General features: G+C 39.8%; 1 protein-coding gene and 1 non-coding gene across 3 annotated transcripts in view; one reads left to right on the top strand and one right to left on the bottom strand.

Annotated features, from left to right (window-relative positions):
* Nucleotides 1-816: 816 nt before the first annotated feature.
* On the bottom strand, nucleotides 817-922 carry LOC119511925. The gene has a single exon (XR_005212271.1). It is a non-coding gene; the product is annotated as a U6 spliceosomal RNA (small nuclear RNA).
* A 3,851-nt stretch (nucleotides 923-4,773) lies between these two features.
* CCDC68 (coiled-coil domain containing 68) overlaps nucleotides 4,774-20,159 on the top strand; it is a 52,173-nt gene continuing 36,787 nt past the window's right edge. The window contains exons 1-2 of one of the 2 annotated variants that reach the window (XM_037805966.1): nucleotides 4,774-4,909; nucleotides 19,049-19,186. In XM_037805966.1, coding sequence (XP_037661894.1) covers nucleotides 19,070-19,186 — 117 coding nt within the window. In that variant the 5' untranslated portion in view covers nucleotides 4,774-4,909; nucleotides 19,049-19,069. The remainder of the gene's footprint in view (nucleotides 4,910-19,048; nucleotides 19,187-20,159) is intronic. The other variant, XM_037805967.1, reaches the window with a different exon arrangement.

Genomic DNA, 20,159 nt, shown 5'->3' on the forward strand with positions numbered 1-20,159 from the left:
TCCCAAGGAATATACCTGACCATGTGCTCTGAAAAGGACATCTAGTTTTGCTAAGAGAGCACCAGTTTTAAATAATGGTGCCCGGGGCTGACCTTCAGCTGGTTGACCTTGGTCTGTCCCGACCACTTGTTGGTGGCCGACAGCTTTTTTGATTGCTTGGTGCCATGTTGAACCAGTGCTTACAAAGTTTGCATATTACTGCTGGTTGTGTCATGGTTTCTATATCCATCACGTGGAAGGAGTCTTAGAAAAGATCCATGTGTTTAGCCAGACTTGTATATACTAGTAGACAATCACATATTGCTCATGAGTATTTGCACATTGTTTTACTAATGGATGCATAACAACAGCCAGGGTTTTAGTTCCTACAATAATTTTATTCTTCTCTTTGTAGTGATGGACAAGAATGTATTTCCCGATCTTTTGTCTGTTACTCAAGGTTTCCTCCCAGCTTGATGCTTTCTCTCCAACTAGTCTCTTGTGACCCAGCCGGTTTGGTCTACTCAAAGCTCCCAAATCTGCCTGAACACTTATTTGTTTCTGTGCCTTTGCCTGTGTCTGACCTTGAAAGGCCTCCGTCCTCTCCCAGTATTAACCTGGTACTTTAGGTCCAGCTTCCATCTTCCCTCCTCTAGAGACCTTCCCTGGGACTTGAACTAAAGTCAACATGCTCTATCTTCTAGTACTTATTAAGTACTCATGATGATTTATTGTTTGGGAATGTTTTAATTTATCAGGTAATTGTCTCTGTAGTTCTTTCCATGTGCAGATGTATTACCTACCCACTTAGAGTGCAACCTCATTGGAACTTTTTTTAAAAATATGGAACGCTTCACGAATTTGCATGTCATCCTTGCGCAGGGCCATGCTAATCTTCTCTCTGTCATTCCAATTTCAGTAAATGTGCTGCCAAAGTGAGCCCTCATTGGAATTTAAAATGATAAAAATGTATGCAAATCCTCAGCATAGCAACTTGCATAGAGCAGATGCTTAATAAATGACTGAGAATGGCATGTTGTCCTAAGCTGGCTAGAGATGTTAGACATGCTGCATTTCCCCTCGCAACCCAGAATGTGGGCTCAGAGCTCAGTCTGCAGGACATAGGGGACCCACAGAGTTAAATTCCATGAAGATCAAATGCCTTAATGTCCATATTGGCATTCTCTTCTCCAGCCAACAAGTCCTAGAAAACCCAAGAAGGCTGCTAGTATCGGGGAGGGGGAAGCACTTGGGAAATTTCCCATAATCAGGCATCCCTTAGTGTGGCATTATGGGCTGCCAAGGGAAGGGTCTCTGGGCTTCCTCTTGAGCTGAGAGGAAAGCAGTGGAAGGCTGGTGGAAGTTTTGCTGAGGATTTTAAATTTGGTGCCTTAAACATGAAATATTTAGCAGTGAAGCATAATTATTGTCTGAATTATGAAGTGATTTAGGAGCACAGCTCTGGTGGGGAATAGTGGATCCCAAAGATGTACATATCCTAATCCCAAGGTACTGGGAATCTGTTCCCTGATCTGGAAAAAGAGATAGTGCAGCTGCGATTAAATTAAGGATCTTGAAACGGGGGGAGCAATCTGGATTATCTGGGTAGAGCCAATGTCATCATAGGGTCCTCGTAAGTGGAAAAGGGGGGAATCGGAGGGAGATTTGAAGATGCTGCTAGTTTTGAAGACAGAGGAAGGGGCCATGAGCCAAGGAGAGCAGGCAGCTGCTAGGAGCTGGAAAAGGCAAGGAACAGATTTACCCCTGGAGTCTCCAGAAAGAAACTCAGTCCTTCTGACATCTTGATTTTAACCTGGTGAGACCCATATTTGACTTCTATCCTACAGAACTGTAAGATTACAAAGGTATATTCTTTTAAGCCACCAAGTTTGTGATAAGCAGCAATAGGAAACTAGAACAATAGCAAATGCAACATATCAACTATTTTATGCTAAGACATAAGTGGAACAACCAATGTAAACTGGAGAGCTCAGGAAAGATTTCCCCAGGGAAGGCTTGGGGTTTAACACAGGGGTAATGGCGAGGCATGGAAGGGTTTTTTAAAATGGTGTGTGTATGTGTGCGTGTGTGTGTGGTGACATGGTAATAGTTGTATTTAAAATTTCTTCTCACATTTTTATTTTCCTGTTAGCACATAAACCTCACACAGAAAAAAATAATAGCGAATTAAAATAGGGGCCCCAACTGAATGTCGTAGGGGTAGCAGCTCTGAATGTGGGTGTTTCATTTGCAATCAGACCCTCTTTCAAGGTGGGCAACACTTTACAGTGTGCACCTGGTGCTTTTTTCTGTGTGCTAAATTCCTCCTTGTTTTTAGTGTCTCCCCCCAAGCCCATCAGGAATAGCAGGGATTTATTCAGTGGGGGTGTCGAGGGTGGTTTAGGGATGCTTTAGACTCCACATAATCATTATCAGACCCAACCCAAGTCATTTCCCAAAACATATAATAATAATAATTTTCCTTAATATGTATAATCTTATGTAAAATGTGAATACAAGCAGCTTTTTAATTTGGCTATTTCAAATGTTTTCTACAAAAAAAAATCAGAAAAATAGCAATCAAATGCTGTGACTCTGAGAAGTCCATAAACCTTGATCCATCCCCTTGTCCCAATTTCTGATTTCTAAGAAAAAGCTAGCTTTATTTCTTTAAGGATGGTTTATGGAGTATCTTGACCAGCACTATGGAGGTAGCTAATATTTCATAATTCTACATTCACAGTAATCCCAAGTCATTTCCTGCTCCTCTCCAGACAGGTTTATTAAAATTACATAGGTAATAATAGTACATTTGCAGAATTAAGGAATAGAATCAGTATTTTGTACTGATTAAAATTATTAATTTCAGTTGAACTCTCCTATCTCCTTCCCCCCCCCAAAAGGCATTAAAACTTTCACTGTCACCTCCAATCTTGTCAATATCTTCTGGGATATGGTGGAACTTAAATTCAAAATGTTTTCCTTTAATGACTACTATTTTTAGTAACTGTCAAAAGTACCTGAAGTTAGAAAATCGTTTCATTCTGTGGTGCCTGAATGCTCACTGAGACACAACAAGCTGGAAAAACCTGAACAAATGAAATAGAGTTCCCTCTCCCAGAAGGATTCAGACAGGAAGGAGAGGTGGGAGGGTCTCAGACAGCAGGGCAGCTCAAATGCTGAGCAAGATCCAAGCTCAGAAGTAGGAAATGTGGTGTTTATGGAACCAACTTGCAAATGCAAACATGAGCAAGCCAAAGCAATGTAACAAAGGATCCTCAACTGCTGATGTCTTCAAAGTTTAAACTGGCAATAAACATCGACTGCTATTTTTGGAACATATGTTTTTAAATTTGCATACATATATCTAATAGAACCACAAGTACTAATTAACCAAAAGTTACCTAAGAACAATCAATTTTCACTTCTTCAATTGGGTCCCCATCCACAAGTTCATCTTTGGGGGCAAAAAAACAAAAAGCCCTTCTTGATCCTTCCTCTGTGTTGGGAATAACTAATTATAGTGTTCCTGTGAAGATTCTGAACAGCCCCCAGATATTGGGGACATCATTTAATCTCTTTGGGCTGCGGTTTCCCACATTTGTTAAATGTGAGAGGACGAGACCAGATGATTAGTGAGGTTTCTTTCCCCGCCCTTAAAGATTATGAAGTTTCAAAGGGACAAAGGAACCAACCTGAAAGCTGGAACAATTTGAGCAATGAAATAAATAATGTATTATAGAATTATAACCCAAAGTATAAAATAGATATTCATGAGTTCATACTGATATAAATAAATGATTGAATAAATAAATAAATGGGAGAGAAGAAACATATCTTTCTTAAAGAATAATTTCAAATTAGATATGGAGATACTCCCTCTTCCAGGAAGTAGAGCTGAATTTGCTCCCAGCTCCACTGAGTGTGGACTGAAGTTACTGACTCCCATCCAAAGAAGAGAATAAGGAAAGATAAAAATAGTAACTTTACAGGGACAAACCTGGCAGACACTACTTTACCCCAGGTGACCAAGGCTAACATCAACAGTGGTGTTATGTTGACATCATGTTTCCCCCGAAAGGATGCGCTGAGAAAAGCATTACACCTCTGGGTTATTCTTCCCCCAAACCCCAAACCATAAAAAAAATCAGACAAAACCAAATGAGGGCTACCTACAAAATACCTTACCAGAACTCTTCAAAACTATGAAGGTCAAGAAAAACAAGAAAAGACCGAGAAACTGTCACAGACCACGGGAAACTAAGGAGACATGACACTAAATGCAATGTGGCATCCTGGACAAGAAAAAGATAGTGGAAAAACCAGGGAAATCTGAATAAAGCCTGGCATTTAGTTACTAGTCATAAACCGATGTTAATTTCTTAGTTTATTACCATCACCACCGTAATGTAAGATGTGACTCATGGGGAACACTGGGTGAGGGATCTACAACTCTCTGTATCACTTTTGCAACTTTTCTGTATATCTAAAATTATCCCAAAATTAAAATAAAAGTTAATTTAAAACAACAAAAGACAGACCAAACCAAAATTTCATTAACCCGGAATGCAAATAGAACCTTCTTCAAAAGCAGCAGCAAATCTCTCTTTAGACGGTTCTACTGAGAGCTGCGCACGGGCGGGCGTTTCGTGCTGGTGTGTCTTAGGGCGCAGGGAGGGAGCCCCGGGGTGCGCGAGGCAGGGCGGGCAGGCTCCGGGCGTGGCGGGAGCCCAGGCTCCTCCCCCGCAGCCTCCGGGGCGCCGGACTGTGACCCAGGCGCCGCGCCCCGCCGGGCGGAGCCGAATGAGCGGACGGCGGCGGGCGGGAGCACCGCCCAGAGAAGCACACCAGGCCGGGAGGCCAGAAAGCCCAGCGGAGGAGCCACGCCGGAGCCGCGCCGGAACCCTGCGCTCGCTGAGCGATCCCCAAGGTACGTGAGCCCTGGCGACCTGCCGCGCGCCGTCACCCTCGCCAGGTGGTTGGAAGGTCCAGGTGACTTAGGAGATGGTTTCTGCAGCGCAGCTCGGCGCACCGGGGCGTTTGCCCTCGGTGAGGAGGGGAGTCCTGCCTGGGAACCTCAGTTCTGGGCTCTGAACCCTGGGCGAGAAGTTTCCTCTCCTGGAAGAGAGGGGTTGCCTTTGCGCTCCTTAGTCCTGATTATTTATTTAAGTGGCCGTTACGCAATCCCTTTTCCAGGGGTCCTAGCGCTTTCGGCCCGCGACTTTCAGGGGTCGTGAAGAAGAGCCTTCGGGAACACAGCTGCCACTGTTAACCCGAACGTGGCGGTTGTCACAGGTCACTGCGCCGGGAGAGCACAAATGAATGAAGGGGCTTGTTTTACCTCTCATTCATACGTGCTAGCTTCCAGCGCTGCAGGTGTACCAAAAGGAGAACAGCCTATTTCTGACAAGTTTTTAAGTTTTCCTTTGAGTGGGCACCATGGAATTTTAGAAATAAAAGTTACAGCGCTCTAGGCAGTTTTGCAAAGGAGTAGCATCATCTTACTAAAAGAATAGTACCAGAACAGTGTAAATGTATTTTTAGGTTTGGATGATGATATTGTTGTGAATTTTCACCTGTCTTAGAAAGGGGGAGGGGGGGGAGAGGTCGAATATAGGGTTAGAAAAAGCAACTAGCCCCGAATATAACTGAAACTGTCTCTGAAAGTGTCTGGTCACTATTATACTGTAATTGTTAATATTGTTTTATTTTAGGAATTAATACTTCGTTTGCTCTCTTGGTATATATAAGCTAGGTGAAATGTCCAGATACAAAAGGGAATTATTCTGCATTCGCAGTAGGGAAAAGATAATCAGTCCTTTTGATTTCACCTAATGCTATTAAATATTCAGCTTTGCAGAAGTCTGGTTTTCCAGAAATTTGACCTGGGCTGGAGTCTCAGGTACCCAGGCAGACACAATTGGTGCTGTGTCACACTTGCTGGGCGGCCAGCTCCCCCTCCCACACACACTCCCAGTTTGAGAGGGAGGCCCCGGACTGAGGAATTCATGCCTAAGGCAAGGAAAACCTGGGCTTGCTGGTCCACTCCTCACGGAAAGAATGTAAGGGGGTTATTTCCTGGGGCTCAGGCAAACTTTCTAAGAAGGTTCCACCCGTATTATTCATAGAATAAATTGATCCCCTGTGCTAACTAAAGAGGGACTTTTGAAATAAAGAAGGTATTTCAGTTGTATTATTTACCTTTATGATTTTATGAATCAATAATGCCTATTATTATAAATAAATAATGTTTATCCACTTATTTATTTACAATTTGCTCAATGGTGGGCTTGAGCTGTAATCTAAGTGTTGGCCAAAGCTGAAAAATGAGGTGTGTATTTGTTTGGGATTATGACTGAAAAAGGAAAGAATTGAAGATTTTGAAGGGAATTTAGAAGTCTTTTAAAACAGTTGCGTCAAAGCTTTTGAACTGATATGTTTACATCAAAATTATATGGGCATCTATTTAATTCTTTTACTGTACATTGAAAAAGTTCATATGATTAAGAGCACATGTAAATGAATTTACAGTTTACTGAGCATCTACATAGATTTAAACATCAACTAACAATGGTATATATGTGTGTGTTGATACATTCCATTTTAGAAAATATTACTTGGTGGACCTCTGGATTTTTGGGCCCTTCACTGAACCACTATTTATTGAGTGCCTGTTGTTCAGGGCCCTTTGTTCTGTGTTGCTGTTACTGGGAGATACAGCCCAGTGGAAATCAGACACATTCTTGTCCTCCAGGAATTTACCCAGCATGGAAGCCCTCCAGGGCACAGATCAGGAACAATCTAATGGCCTTTTGTCAATTTTGACAGTCACTGAAGCTATATGAGTTAGAAACACATACTTCCATACATTGATTTAAATCACCAAATCTAAAAATTGTAGGAGAACTTAAATGTTATCCAGGTCAGTGGTTTTCTCTCTTTTGTTGGGTTAAGGCAGAACTTAGAAATCATGTGTTTTGGGTTTAATACGATGTAATATCGAAATATTAAACCTAAAATAGCTAAATGGAAATTTCATGCAAATGAAATACAAATTAAACTTGTGGTAATGGTTGCCAAAAATTTAAGGGAAAAAATCAGTGAAAGAAAAATTGAGAACATTTTATTCATTGAATAATTTCTTTCCTGTAAATTAGAAAAATATGACTGCAATTAAATTTTTCTCCCCAAGGAAAAGAATAACTTTATCCAAGATATTCGTACTTTTTTTTTTGCTTTTTTTTTAACAATCCACCTCTTACTTGATGCTTTAATTCTTCTGTATGATAATTCCATCATATTGTCCTCCAACTCTGTCGCTTCCCAAATTTTAATCATCTAGAGATCTTGTTAAAGTGCAGAATCTGATTCAATGGGTCTGGGATAGATTCCAAGATGCTGGGGCATTTTTCACCAGCTCTCTGGCGATTCCTGCACTGCTAGTCTGTGAACTGCACATTTCTGGCTAGATTCTGACTTTTCTTTGATGAATGGGAATAACTGGGGATGGCTTGTACTCTCAAGAATTGCTTCTTTCGTGTTAGATGGTATTGCTATATATTTTAATGACTTTTTTAATTATAAAAATACATCGCTGTCATCAGAAAATTTGGAAAATCATAAAATATCAGAACAAAGAAAAAAATGCAATTTCTAATTTCACTATCCAGAGATAACCACTGCTAATATTTATTGCCTCTTGTATACACACACTCTCACCTGTTTGAGATCTCAATGTATAGTCAGCTTGCATCTTGTTGGCTTTTCACCTTATAAAGTGAACAATTCTCCAGTTTCCCCATATCATTATACGGTCTTTAGAACATGATTATTTAGTAACGGCATAATATTGCTTTATATTTCAAACTATATTTTATTTTTGAATATTCCTATCGATGGAGGTTTTAGTTGATTTTCACTTTTGACGATTATAAAGGATACTACAAAGAACAACCTTATGTATAAACTTTGTACCTTTGATATTATTCCTGAAAAAATATTCAGAAATAGATTATTAGAAATGAAACTTGTGTATAAAAATGTTTGGTTATTTTTTTGCACACTACCAAATTACCCCTCAGAGTAGTAGTACTGAGCTTTAATCCCACCAGCTGTGATTAGGTAAGTTCATGTGTTTGTGCTAGTTTCTGTGCTTTCTCATAACTTTAGTCAAATTAAAAGAAAAATTAAGTGACAGGGAAAAATAATAATAATTTCTTTAATAAGTGGAATTAGGTGTCTGCTTTATGTGTTAATTTGGCGTATTTTATTTCTCTTGTAAATTTTTGGGGGTTGAGTATTTTACTTATGGACACAGATTATTTATGTATCATTGAAGTAAATCTTTTCTTCTTTATATTTATGAAAAATATATTATTGATTTGGATTGCTAATATTTCCTGAAACAATGAATTTTATATTCTTGTCATGAAGAGACATAAGTTTTAGAAATTTTACTCTTTTACTTGTCCCCAATGCTCCAAAAGAAAAAGGATTATCTCACAACCCTGGAGAATTATGTTACCACTGGAATAATGAATGATTATTTCCATGACACTTTACTATTAAAAACATTTTCAGCTGTCTCATTTAATAGCATAAAAATTATTATTTAGTGACTTATTTCATAAATCCAACCAGTAAACTGGCTTGGGCCCTGGAAATGAGACTTTGAAATCCAATCAGAATGCAGCAGGAGGCAAAGTGGAAAATTGGAAAGAGCCAGCAGACATGGGTTTGGGCCGCTGACCATCATTAACTAGCTGTCTTCTTTAGTCTTATTTAAGTCTTGCATCCTCATCTGTAAAATGAGAATAATGGCACTGTCCTCTCAGGGTGTATGTAAGAATTATTGCAGGCAGCATACTCTACCCTCCATATGGTAGACATTTAACAGAACCTTGTCCCTCCTCCTCACTTTTCCCCAAATGTGATGGGATCATGTGATTTGCAACTCTTTCTAGTAGAGTTACCTACTGAGCCTTGGGTAGAACCTTCAGCTGTTTTTCAAAGATTCAAGATTATACCAATGAACTATGAAGGTAGACTATATCTTTACAAAGTTATCTGGATTTGGGCTCAGCCTATGTGGGTCCAAGTGCAGAGGTCAATTTATGACCTGGAAAAATTTAATGCCCCTTCTCTATGTCTTAGTCCCATTATCTATATATGGAAGATAATAATAACAGCAACACAGCGTGTTGTTAAGATTGGTAAATGGCACATTGCTCTTTCAATAGTAGATGTTTATGTCTTGTGTTTATACCAATACTTCAATCCTTTTTTTCCCCAAAATAAATGACTTTCATTTTTTACCTAAAAGTTTTCTATAAGACTGGCTCTAATATAGACATATTTGTGTATACAAGTGGTTGAATAACATTAATTCTCCTTAAAAGAATCTTATATTACTACCTGAAAACATGGCATGGGTTCAGTTTTAACATGCATGTCTTTTGCTATATTGGGCATTATTTTCAGGTAAACTGCAAAGTCACCTGAGATTTAGCCAGCTGACACTGGATGTCACCCTTGTCCCGCATAATGTAGCTGAAGACCAGGTGTGCTATTTAATAGTCAGTACATGATTTGTCCCTTCAAAGGTTTGGAGATAACGTTATTTTTCCCCCTCATATTAGGTTTAATTATCCTTATGGCACTTTTGTTATAACTTTCTTTTTCAATTTCTAATATCTAATTCCTATATAATAGTTACCAAGAACAATTAATACTGTTAGCTCAGAACCAAGAAACTGAAAACACAAAAACTGCTAAAACCTGCCGGGGCTCTTGGTTACACATCAGAGTGATTGACTCTGGCTGACTTAAGCAGAAAAGGAATGTATTGGAAGGATATAGAGCTGCTTCCAGAATTGATGGAAAACTAGGTCTGGAAAATGGGCATGTTAATTGTGCTGGTAGCACAGCAAAGGTCAGACCTTCTGTCATAGCCATTGGATCACTGGATAGCACTTTTTTTCATTGTCATTGGTCATTGGATACCACCTCTGTCATTGCCATTGGTCACTGGATTCCAACTCTGTTGTTGACCTTGGTCACTGGATTCCACCTTTGTCATTGGCATTGGTTACTGGATACCCCCTTTTGTCATTGCCCTTGGCCACTGGATTCTACCTCTATCATTGCCCTTGGTCACTGGATTCCACCTCTGTCATTGCCATTGGTCACTGGATTCCAACTCTGTTTGACCTTGGTCACTGGATTCTATCTCTGTCATTATCACTAGTCACTGGATTCCACCTCTGTCATTTCTGTTGTCACTGGTCATGGTCATTTTTGTTGGATGCTATCATTGGCATTCCTGCTGCTGGACGTGAAGTGTCAGACTTCTTCCTTCCCTGCATAATAACTGGGTTGTCACTGCCTTTCACACCAGTGTGCCAGATAGCTGGTCCCTGAGTCTCATTTCCAGGTGGGAGCACTCAGCTGCCTGGGTTTTGGTACCTGAGCTCCTGCTCCAGGGAGTGAGGAGAAACAAGTAAAGGATCTTTCCAGCAAGAGTCATTCAGATGATAATTCTACATGGTTGGGAAGGGGGTTCAGGTGCTGGACAGCTATACATGCCACATGCCCACTGTGGTGCTTGCCAGAGAAGTGAGTTCAGAACCCCTCTGCGCAATCAGCCAGACTTCACTGCCCCTCATCTGGCTGACTTCCAGCCAGTTGCCTGGGCCTTGTGGCACCTGACAGTTCTGCAAACAGTGTTGTGCCCTGTATCTCTTCAACCTTGAGGAAGCCCTATTGGCAAGGGTTAGATCTATCTTAAGATGGCTAAAGAGTCAACTCCTTAAGAAAATTGGAAGTCTCAACAAGTTTCAGTCTACTAATAAATAAATAAATAAATCAAGCTGTGCTACATTACAAGGAAATTTAAAAACTTCATAGAAAATCCATAATAATGGAAATAGAGCCAAGATAATTTACGATAAAGTAATTCTTGAAACGGAAAAAAATAAAAATAATTTAAAACATGCTCATTCCCACTTTCTGGTGTTAATACTGTTATACAGCAATCAGGGATCCTTGGAGAGAGTTATGAGAATTCACTGTTATGTCATTAAGTTTAGCCATATTCTCTTTTAAAAATATGTCATATATATGTAAATAGTACATGTGTTTATATATAAATTTTTTTTTTTTTTTGCCATCTGGCAAGGTTAAAGCTGAAGGTATTTGACAGAAATCAAGCATTGGAAAAAAGTTTGAGAGTTTTATAAAAGTGGGGATTTTTATCTTGAAAAAGATCAAAATGTAGAATGAAGACATTGATTCTTGAGCCTATAGACATTTCCAGTGGGAAATGTAATGAGGCACAAAAGTTTTCAGATTGAAAATTGCTCTTGTTCTGCCATTGTTTCATGGAATTTTTGGCAAAAATCAATTAAGATTGAAAAATGAGCCTAATGGTAGCAGGAGCTTGTGATGTACCAGGTTCTGTGCCATGTAGTTTTTCATCTAATGCTTACAAAACTCCTGGGATATTCGTTATTTTCATCCCCATTTTTGTAGCTGAAGTAATGGAGATACAGAGAACGGTGCTTAAGTCTCCCTTCAGCGAGTGCAGAGCTGGGACTCATCTGAGGCCTTTGCTCTTTATCCACTAGACAATGTGATTCTGCCTCCCTCATGTAGACAGAAAAGCCAGGCATGAACCATATCACGCAAGTTCACAGAGCAGCTGGCTCTACCTTTAAACACGTCCCCAAATCACATTCCTTTTTCCTCCCTCCGACCTCCCATTTGGATCCCAGCTGCCGTCTTCCCTGCTAGGACTCCCTCCTGACTCGTCTGCACCTGCTCTTGCCCCTACAGTTTCTTCTCCACACAGCAGCTAGCATGCTCCTTTGACAGGTCTCCAATGCCTTCACATCACATTTGGAATAAAATTCAAAGTTTCCCGTTGCCTACAGAGCCCCACGTGATCTGGCTTGTGCCTGATTCTCTGATCTTTTCTTCTCCACTGACCCCCTCGCTTTCTGCCTGCTTACTGCCTGCTCTGTTCTTAGAACACACAAAGCGAATTCCAGCCCCCAGTCCTCTGCTCTTGCTCTCCCCTTTGCCTGGAACCCTCTTCCCTGGGGTAACAGCGTGGCTTCCACCTCCTACATTCAGGACTTGCAGTCCAATGTCACTCCCCAGATTGGTCTTCCCTGCCTACTCCTTCAAACTAGCACCTCCTTTCACCCCATTACCTTGCTTTGCTTTTCTTCTTGGTACTTATCCCCACCTCACATTCTACTCCCAAATGTTTGTTTGTCCCATGTCTGTCTCTCTGTCTGTACTGAAAGTTCCATGAAACTAGGGACTCTGGCTCACCTCTGTTAGCCACAGCTCCTGGCACAGCCGCATTTGATAAGTATTTACTCTATGAACAAATGAATCAAGGGTTAAGTAAAGAAACGAAGCACATTTGTCAGAGCTTCTAGGATATAAACAGTGTCATATATGAATTTATTGCATAAACTCATTCCTGAGCCATTCTATGTCATGAAACAATGTCATAGGCTAACTAACATTAATTATCCTGGGTGTCCGATGATGTGTTGGTTTGTCACACTGATTACAATTCACAGTAACCTGTGTGAATTGTTTCATAAATTGTAAACTGTTCATCAAATATTAGGATTGTCAGTTGGGGATGTTGATGCATTATTGATGCATTAACAATGAAGTATCAGTATCATGAATTTGCTATTCTTAAAATTTCCCAAAGTCAATTTTCCTTTAGAGTGTGGTTCAGTCTGCTGACTGTTTAGAATATCAACTGTTTCTTTGTTACAGGGAAGAAAATCACTTAGACTTTGTGGACATGGTTTCAATATTACTTATTTGACAAACACGTACAAATCACTTATTATGTGCTAGGCACTGTTATAAGGGCTTGAAAAATGTTAACTCATTTGGCCCTCAAAACAACCCCGTGAGGTAGAAGCTATTATATCCATATTTTACTGAGAAGGAAACTGAGCACAGAGCAGGTAAGGAATTTGCCCAGGATGACACTGCTACTGAGTGCAAAGCCGGGCCCTGAATTAAGCATTCTACCTCCAAACTTCTGTTTGTAGCACCTGCTTTCTTCACAGAAAATTCTATGCAGAAATTCAGCATGTGAAACAGAGCAGAGCAGAGCTGTTGTGGTTGGAGGGGAGGTGGCTGATCCCTATCTGCTCAGCGCCTCTCCTGCCCCCTGGGAGCCCGGTTTGAAAAGCCCTGATCTAGGAAATAACACCTCTTGGCGTGATGCCACTTAGAGGCTTTCTTCTATCCATTCTGGCATAAAACAAAATTCTTTTCTCACTTTAATGAACTGCTTATGTTTTATTTTGGAAATTTTATCTGCCTAATCTACCTCTGGTTGACATAAAATGCTAAGATGGATTTTCCCCAGCATGGTAATGCCATATGGCAATTCGGATTTGGTCGGCTAAAGTTCCCCCTTGGGTGCAAATGTTTTCTGTGGGTACGAATGTCTTCTGAACCAAAGAGAGAGATGGAATTTGATTTCACAGTGGGTAGAGTTGGGTTTAAGGCTTTGCAACCAGATGGTCACGAACTACCTCCTTTATTGTGGAATGCTTCTCTTCTGTGATACTAATCTATAATAGCAGCAGCAACAACGGGGACAGCTGCTGTGCACTGTCTTCTACAGCCAGGTAGTCTCATAACATTAGGTATCACCCTTCTTTTACAGATATGTAAGTTGAGGCTAAGGTTTTGTGAAGCTTGTTTAAGAGGGCCCAACCAGTGAGTGGTGGAGGTGGCATGTTTTGAGAAATATCAGTGCCTCAGGAGCACAATCCTTTGATGTTAAGAATAAAAGTCACTTAAGGGTATATATTTTGGGAAAAATCACGAGGCCCAAGGCCACTCTCAATTATGAAAGTCTGTGAAGAAAGCCAGGAACTGCGTGGACTGGACACCACAGAGCAATCTGACTTTGGGCATACTTCATACAACACTCATGAAAACGTGGAACTGCTGAGATCAGCGAAATCTGTAAGTTTTTGTGGCCAGGGGACCCGCGCCCCTCCCTGCCAGGCTCAGTCCCGTGGGAGGAGGGGCTGTCAGCTCCGGGAAGGAGAAGGGAGAACTGCAGTGGCAGCCCTTATCGGAAACTCATTCTACTGATTCAAACTCCAACCATAGATAGACTGAGACCAGACACCAGAGAATCTGAGAGCAGCCAGCCCAGCAGAGAGGAGACAGGCATAGAAAAAAACCAACACGAAAAACTCCAAAATAAAAGCGGAGGATTTTTGGAGTTCTGGTGAACATAGAAAGGGGAAGGGCCCTGAGGGGCATATGCAAATCCCGAAGAAAAGCTGATCTCTCTGCACTGTGGACCTTTCCTTAATGGCCCTGGTTGCTTTGTCTCTTAGCATTTCAATAACCCATTAGATCTCTGAGGAGGGCCCGTTTTTTTTTTGTTTGTTTGTTTTTGTTTTTTTTTGTTTTTTTTTTTAATCCTTTTTTCTTTTTCTAAAACAATTACTCTAAGAAGCCCAATACAGAAAGCTTCAAAGACTTGCAATTTGGGCAGGTCAAGTCAAGAGCAGAACTAGGAGAGCTCTGAGACAAAACGCAATAATCCAGTGGCTGAGAAAATTCACTAAACACCACAACTTCCCAAGAAAAGGGGGGTGTCCGCTCACAGTCATCATCCTGGTGGGCAGGAAACACTCCTGCCCATCGCCAGCCCCATAGCCCAGAACTACCCCAGACAACCCAGTGTGACGGAAGTGCTTCAAATAACAGGCACACACCACAAAACTGGGCGTGGACATTAGCCTTCCCTGCAACCTCAGCTGATTGTCCCAGAGTTGGGAAGGTAGAGCAGTGTGAATTAACAAAGCCCCATTCAGCCATCATTTCAGCAGACTGGGAGCCTCCCTACACAGCCCAGCAGCCCAGAACTGCCCTGGGGGGACGGCACTCACCTGTGACATAGCACAGTCATCCCTCAACAGAGGACCCGGGGTACACGGCCTGGAAGAGGGGCCCACTTGCAAGTCTCAGGAGCCATACGCCAATACCAAGGACTTGTGGGTCAGTGGCAGAGACAAACTGTGGCAGGACTGAACTGAAGGATTAGACTATTGCAGCAGCTTTAAAACTCTAGGATCACCAGGGAGATTTGATTGTTAGAGCCACCCCCCCCCCCTCCCTGACTGCCCAGAAACACGCCCCATATACAGGGCAGGCAACACCAACTACACACGCAAGCTTGGTACACCAATTGGACCCCACAAGACTCACTCCCCCACTCACCAAAAAGGCTAAGCAGGGGAGAATTGGCTTGTGGAGAACAGGTGGCTCGTGGACGCCACCTGCTGGTTAGTTAGAGAAAGTGTACTCCACGAAGCTGTAGATCTGATAAATTAGAGATAAGGACTTCAATTGGTCTACAAATCCTAAAAGAACCCTATCAAGTTCAGCAAATGCCACGAGGCCAAAAACAACAGAAAGTCTGTGAGAATTCAGCGGGTTCCATTTTGAAGAGTGAATTATTGCTATGATAAAATGCCCATTCTCATTGGTTAATGTGCACAATACAGAAGATGTGACTTACAAAAAGGAAGGGAAATCAATCAAGTGGGAGGATAAATCAAGGAGAATTAAGCAGCAGAAAAAAAGCAACTAAGGCCAGATTGATAACTTTGCTTGCCTCCATTTTCCCACTGCCCTTCCCCACCGCCACCACTCCCTGGCCCGCGGTCAGCAAACCTTTTCCGTAAAGGGCCAGAGTGCAAATACTTTAAGCTTCCTGCCACTTGGTTTCTCCCTTGCAAAGCAGCTATCGGTAATGTGTAAAGGAATGGTGGGTTGTGTTTGAATAAACTTCATTTATCGACACTGAAATTTGAACTTCGTATAATTTTCAAGCCCTGGAATGTTATTCTTTTGCTCCCCACTCCCCAACCATTCAAAAATGTGACAACCATTCTTAGCTTGCAGACTGTACAAACAGGCAGCGGACCAGATTTGACTCACGGGCCATGGTTTGTTGACCCAAACCCTAGCCTGCTCACCAGCCCTCTGCTTCCGAATGTGGTTCCTATTGTTTCTTTTACTCCCAGCATTTAAGTGTTGATTTGGACCAAGAACTTAATCTAGTAAGAGACTTCAGAGAGTGAAACAAGACTTCTTCCACTCACATTTCACAAAAAAGGAGACCTGCAGGTTGTTGCTGCCACATCACCTTCAGCTGAAATAAAGAGAAGCCAAGGCTGCTGTCAAAAAGGATTTAGAATAAAATGGAAAATTCTTGGCATGCTCTGTCAGTTTCATTGAAGATTAAAGAATAAATGCTGGACTTTGTGGTAACCCTAGAAGCTATCTTGTTTCAAAGTGATGCCAGCAAACATGAAAATTCTTTGGGTGTGTTTTAACAGCATGGGTCATTGCTAGATTTTGAGTATTTTTTGTCATTGTTTCTTTCTAGGGAGGCCAGCCTTGATGTGACGGTACAGTCCTGAATTTAGTGTCAAAAATACCAAGGTTTGATTCCTATGAGAGTCCTTATCAATTCAGTAAAATGGGATTACTAATCCTACCTCACAGGATTTTTAATTTATTTTTTTTGTTAGGTCTTTACTAATTATTATTGAACATTCACACAAAAACAAAGATTTATATAACAAACCCTATGTGCCCATCACCCAGTTTTAACAATTAGCTACATTTTGCCAAACTTCTTTCATCTTTACCCCCATCCCATTTTTCCCTCCCTACTAGAATATTTTGGAGCAATTCCAAATTAATATTATTTCACCTTCAAATATTTCAGTATGTATTACTAACATAGAAGATCTTTTAAAAAGAACACCACTTTTCCATTATCACACCTAACAAAGTTACGTAATTGTTTAATATCATCGAATATACTGTCAATGTTCAGATTTCCCCAGTCGTCTCAAAACTGTCTTTGTGTAGTTGGCTTGTTTGAATCAGGGACCGAACAAGAGTCATATAATGCATTTGGTCATGTCTCTCTTAAAACTTAATTTTTAGCACTTTCCCCACTCTCTTCCGCGTCTGTCTTCACCATTTCTGGAAGCAACTTTAATTGTCCTGTTGAATTTTGCATATTTTGGATTTGGCTGATTGCAACCTTCCCCCTTGTAGTGTTATTGAACCTTTTATCCTCCTTATATTTGCTGTAGTTAGATATAGAGGCTTGATTAGATTCACATTCCTTTTTTGGAAGCATGCTTCATATATGGTGCTTTGTATTTCTGGCTTCATATCTAGGGGACATTTGTCTAGTTGTCTTTTTTTTTAGTTATGTTAAAATTGATTAGTGGGGTCTCTCAGGTTAATGCTTTCCTCAGCAACCTTTCACTAATCTTTCTAACACTGGTTGATGATTGTTGCATAGAATCAGTACTGCAAAAGGGGTTGCAAAATGTAGATTTTCCAATTCTTTTACTCCTTTTGAATTTATTAGCTGGAATAAATTAAAAGAATCAGCTGAAATTCTTTCCTCACAAATATTTGTTTACCATGAAATTCAGTTCAAACAGTAAAGGCAAGGTAAATGCCTTTTAGTTCCCTTTATTTGCCAGTTTTTAGTATAATGGCAGCCTCTCTCCGTTGAGTTGGAGCTCTGTCAATTTCCAGAGGTGGACAATGAGGGTTGTTGTTTGTGGTGGTGGTGATGGTGATGGTGGTATTTTTTCTTTGATCATAAATTCAGGGATTGAAATTTTTCAGTATGTTTTAATCTATCACAGTCATTTCTCTTCATGTTGTCATCTATCATATTACAGTAGTATTTGATCATTTTGTTGCTTTTTAGTATGACAAGTTCGCCTTATGTATTTCCTCCCCAGACCCGAATCAACTAATTTCCAAAGAAGCCCTGGTTTCTTTTTAGTAGGAAATGGCATATAGAGACCATAGTCTGGTTCTTAGGGGTGGCAACTGCTAGTTGCTTGTCATTATTTCTAGGTTTTTCAGTGGATATAGAGAGAATATAAGTTTTTAAGGAAATAAATCTTTATTTTATACTGATTAATTCCAGTATTTTACCTAGTATCTTTGATTCTATATTTGTGTTTTTCCTCTTATTCTGAAAATCTTGATTCCTAATGACATTAAGATAATTACTTTAGTCCACAACACCTGTGCACACACATCTACATGTAATAGTTTCAAGATAACAATACCAATATTTCCACAAATGTAGTTTGATAATGTTAATGAATGTGGTTTAAGATTGCTTTGATTCTTTTTGTTCTCAGGCTATATCACACCAGGGATAAATGGTCCTTGGTATGTGTTTTAAAGTCACTTAAAATAATTCATGTGGTTATGCCACCAACTTGTTAATTAGGTTTGTTTGTTTCATTTTGTCTTTTATTTTGGAGGATTGTGGTTTTTTTTAAAAAATTTTAGTTTTGTTTTATAATTAGGTAAAATAATTACATGATTCCAAAATCAATCCTATTTCTCTCCCATCTTATAGAAAATATGATACAGTATATTACTTTCCGCCCCATTCTTTTTCATTTAATCACATATCCTAGAGAGGACTCCATAGAAGTAGTTTGTTTATTCAGTCAGTCTTTGTGGACATTTTAGGTTACTCCCCCCCACCCCCCGCCATTCTTTGGCTATTACAAATAGTTCTTCAGTAGCCTTTACAGGTGATTTAAAAATTAAATAAAATGTGGTATATGAAAGGGCTTTGTAAAGTATAAAGTGTTATTTGTATGTATGTGTGTGTGTGTGTAATATTTGTTATAATTATATATTTGAAGTTCCAAAGACATTTCTAAGCACTTCAGTGTTCCAGGTACAAGAGTTACAAAGATGAGTAAGACATGGTCCCTGCCCCTGTAATTTTTAAATACTGATTGTTTCATATGGTATTACTATTGTGTTAGAATAATTCCTGGATTTATGGACATATACTGATGCCAACAATTGACAATATTTTCTACTACAACTGATTACTGTGGGAATACAGAACATCTTTCAGTTAATGAATCATGTAAACACATAATCAGAAGTCAGTTTAGCTTAACTGATTTATGTCTTCTTAAAGCCAGAATTAGACTGTTTCACAATGACAACAGTGACACTGACCACAGAAGTTTCTCCAAGGAATAAGAAAGAAGATAATTCTGCCTTGTATGAGTCCACATCAGCTCACATTATTGAAGAAACCGAATATGTGAAAAAGGTATGTGTGTGCTGGAAATCATGTTAGCAGCATGTGGTTTTCTAAAAGTTAATTCTAATACAGATTGGTGGACTTTGTTTCCACTTCCATGGAACATGAGAGGAAGAACAAACCTAGTTTGGCAAAGGATGGTCTTTATATCTGAAATTTAAATGCATGTTTAGTAATTTCTCTGGAGGATATGAAATTCTGTTCTTATAGGTGGAATAAAATGATTCTCTTCACTTGCTAAAATTGAGTAATGGGCCGGGAGTGTTCAGAACACCCATCAGCATTTAATTTGTCCCACACTATTCACCACTGGATTTCCTGCTGTTTTATATCATTTCCCAGTTGTTTCATGAGTGTTGATACTGTGTTCCCAAGTGGATATCTGTCTCCTGCTGAGTTTGTGTTGCTTGTTACTGTGTTTCTTTTCACAGTTCAAGGTGGGTATTGCCAGTGAATATATTTAGGGATGGTATCTGATTAAGAATATCAAATCTTGTGAGAATCCAAGATGATCATGACTGACAAATGTGTATATTTTTAACTGTTTTATAAGACAGATGGAAAAATTCTGACATAGATCATCACTTATCCTCATTAATTAATGAATTTGTCTTTGAGTGTGTCTTGCCATTCCATAGGTCACATAGAATAAGGCTTTTATTTTATGTATAAATTTGTATGATCTTCACTTAGCAATTATCCTGTAGTAATTACTAAATAGTAATTGTTTTGTAGTAATTACTAGAGAGTAATTGTTTTGAAGTAATTACTAGAGAGTAATTATTTTATAGAAATTGTTAAATAGTAACTGTTTTATAGTAATACTAAATAAATACTATATGGAAAAATAGTGCTAAATAATATTAAATAAAATTTACAGAATGGCATTTTGTAATGTATTTTGTATATCATATTACTTTAAGAGGTCGTATTTTAGGTTTGACTGAAAAAGAGTTGTAAAGACCAAGTGGTGATTTTCTGC

This window comes from Choloepus didactylus, chromosome 16 (genome assembly GCF_015220235.1).
Source record: "Choloepus didactylus isolate mChoDid1 chromosome 16, mChoDid1.pri, whole genome shotgun sequence".
NCBI classification, from domain to species: Eukaryota; Metazoa; Chordata; class Mammalia; order Pilosa; family Megalonychidae; genus Choloepus; species Choloepus didactylus.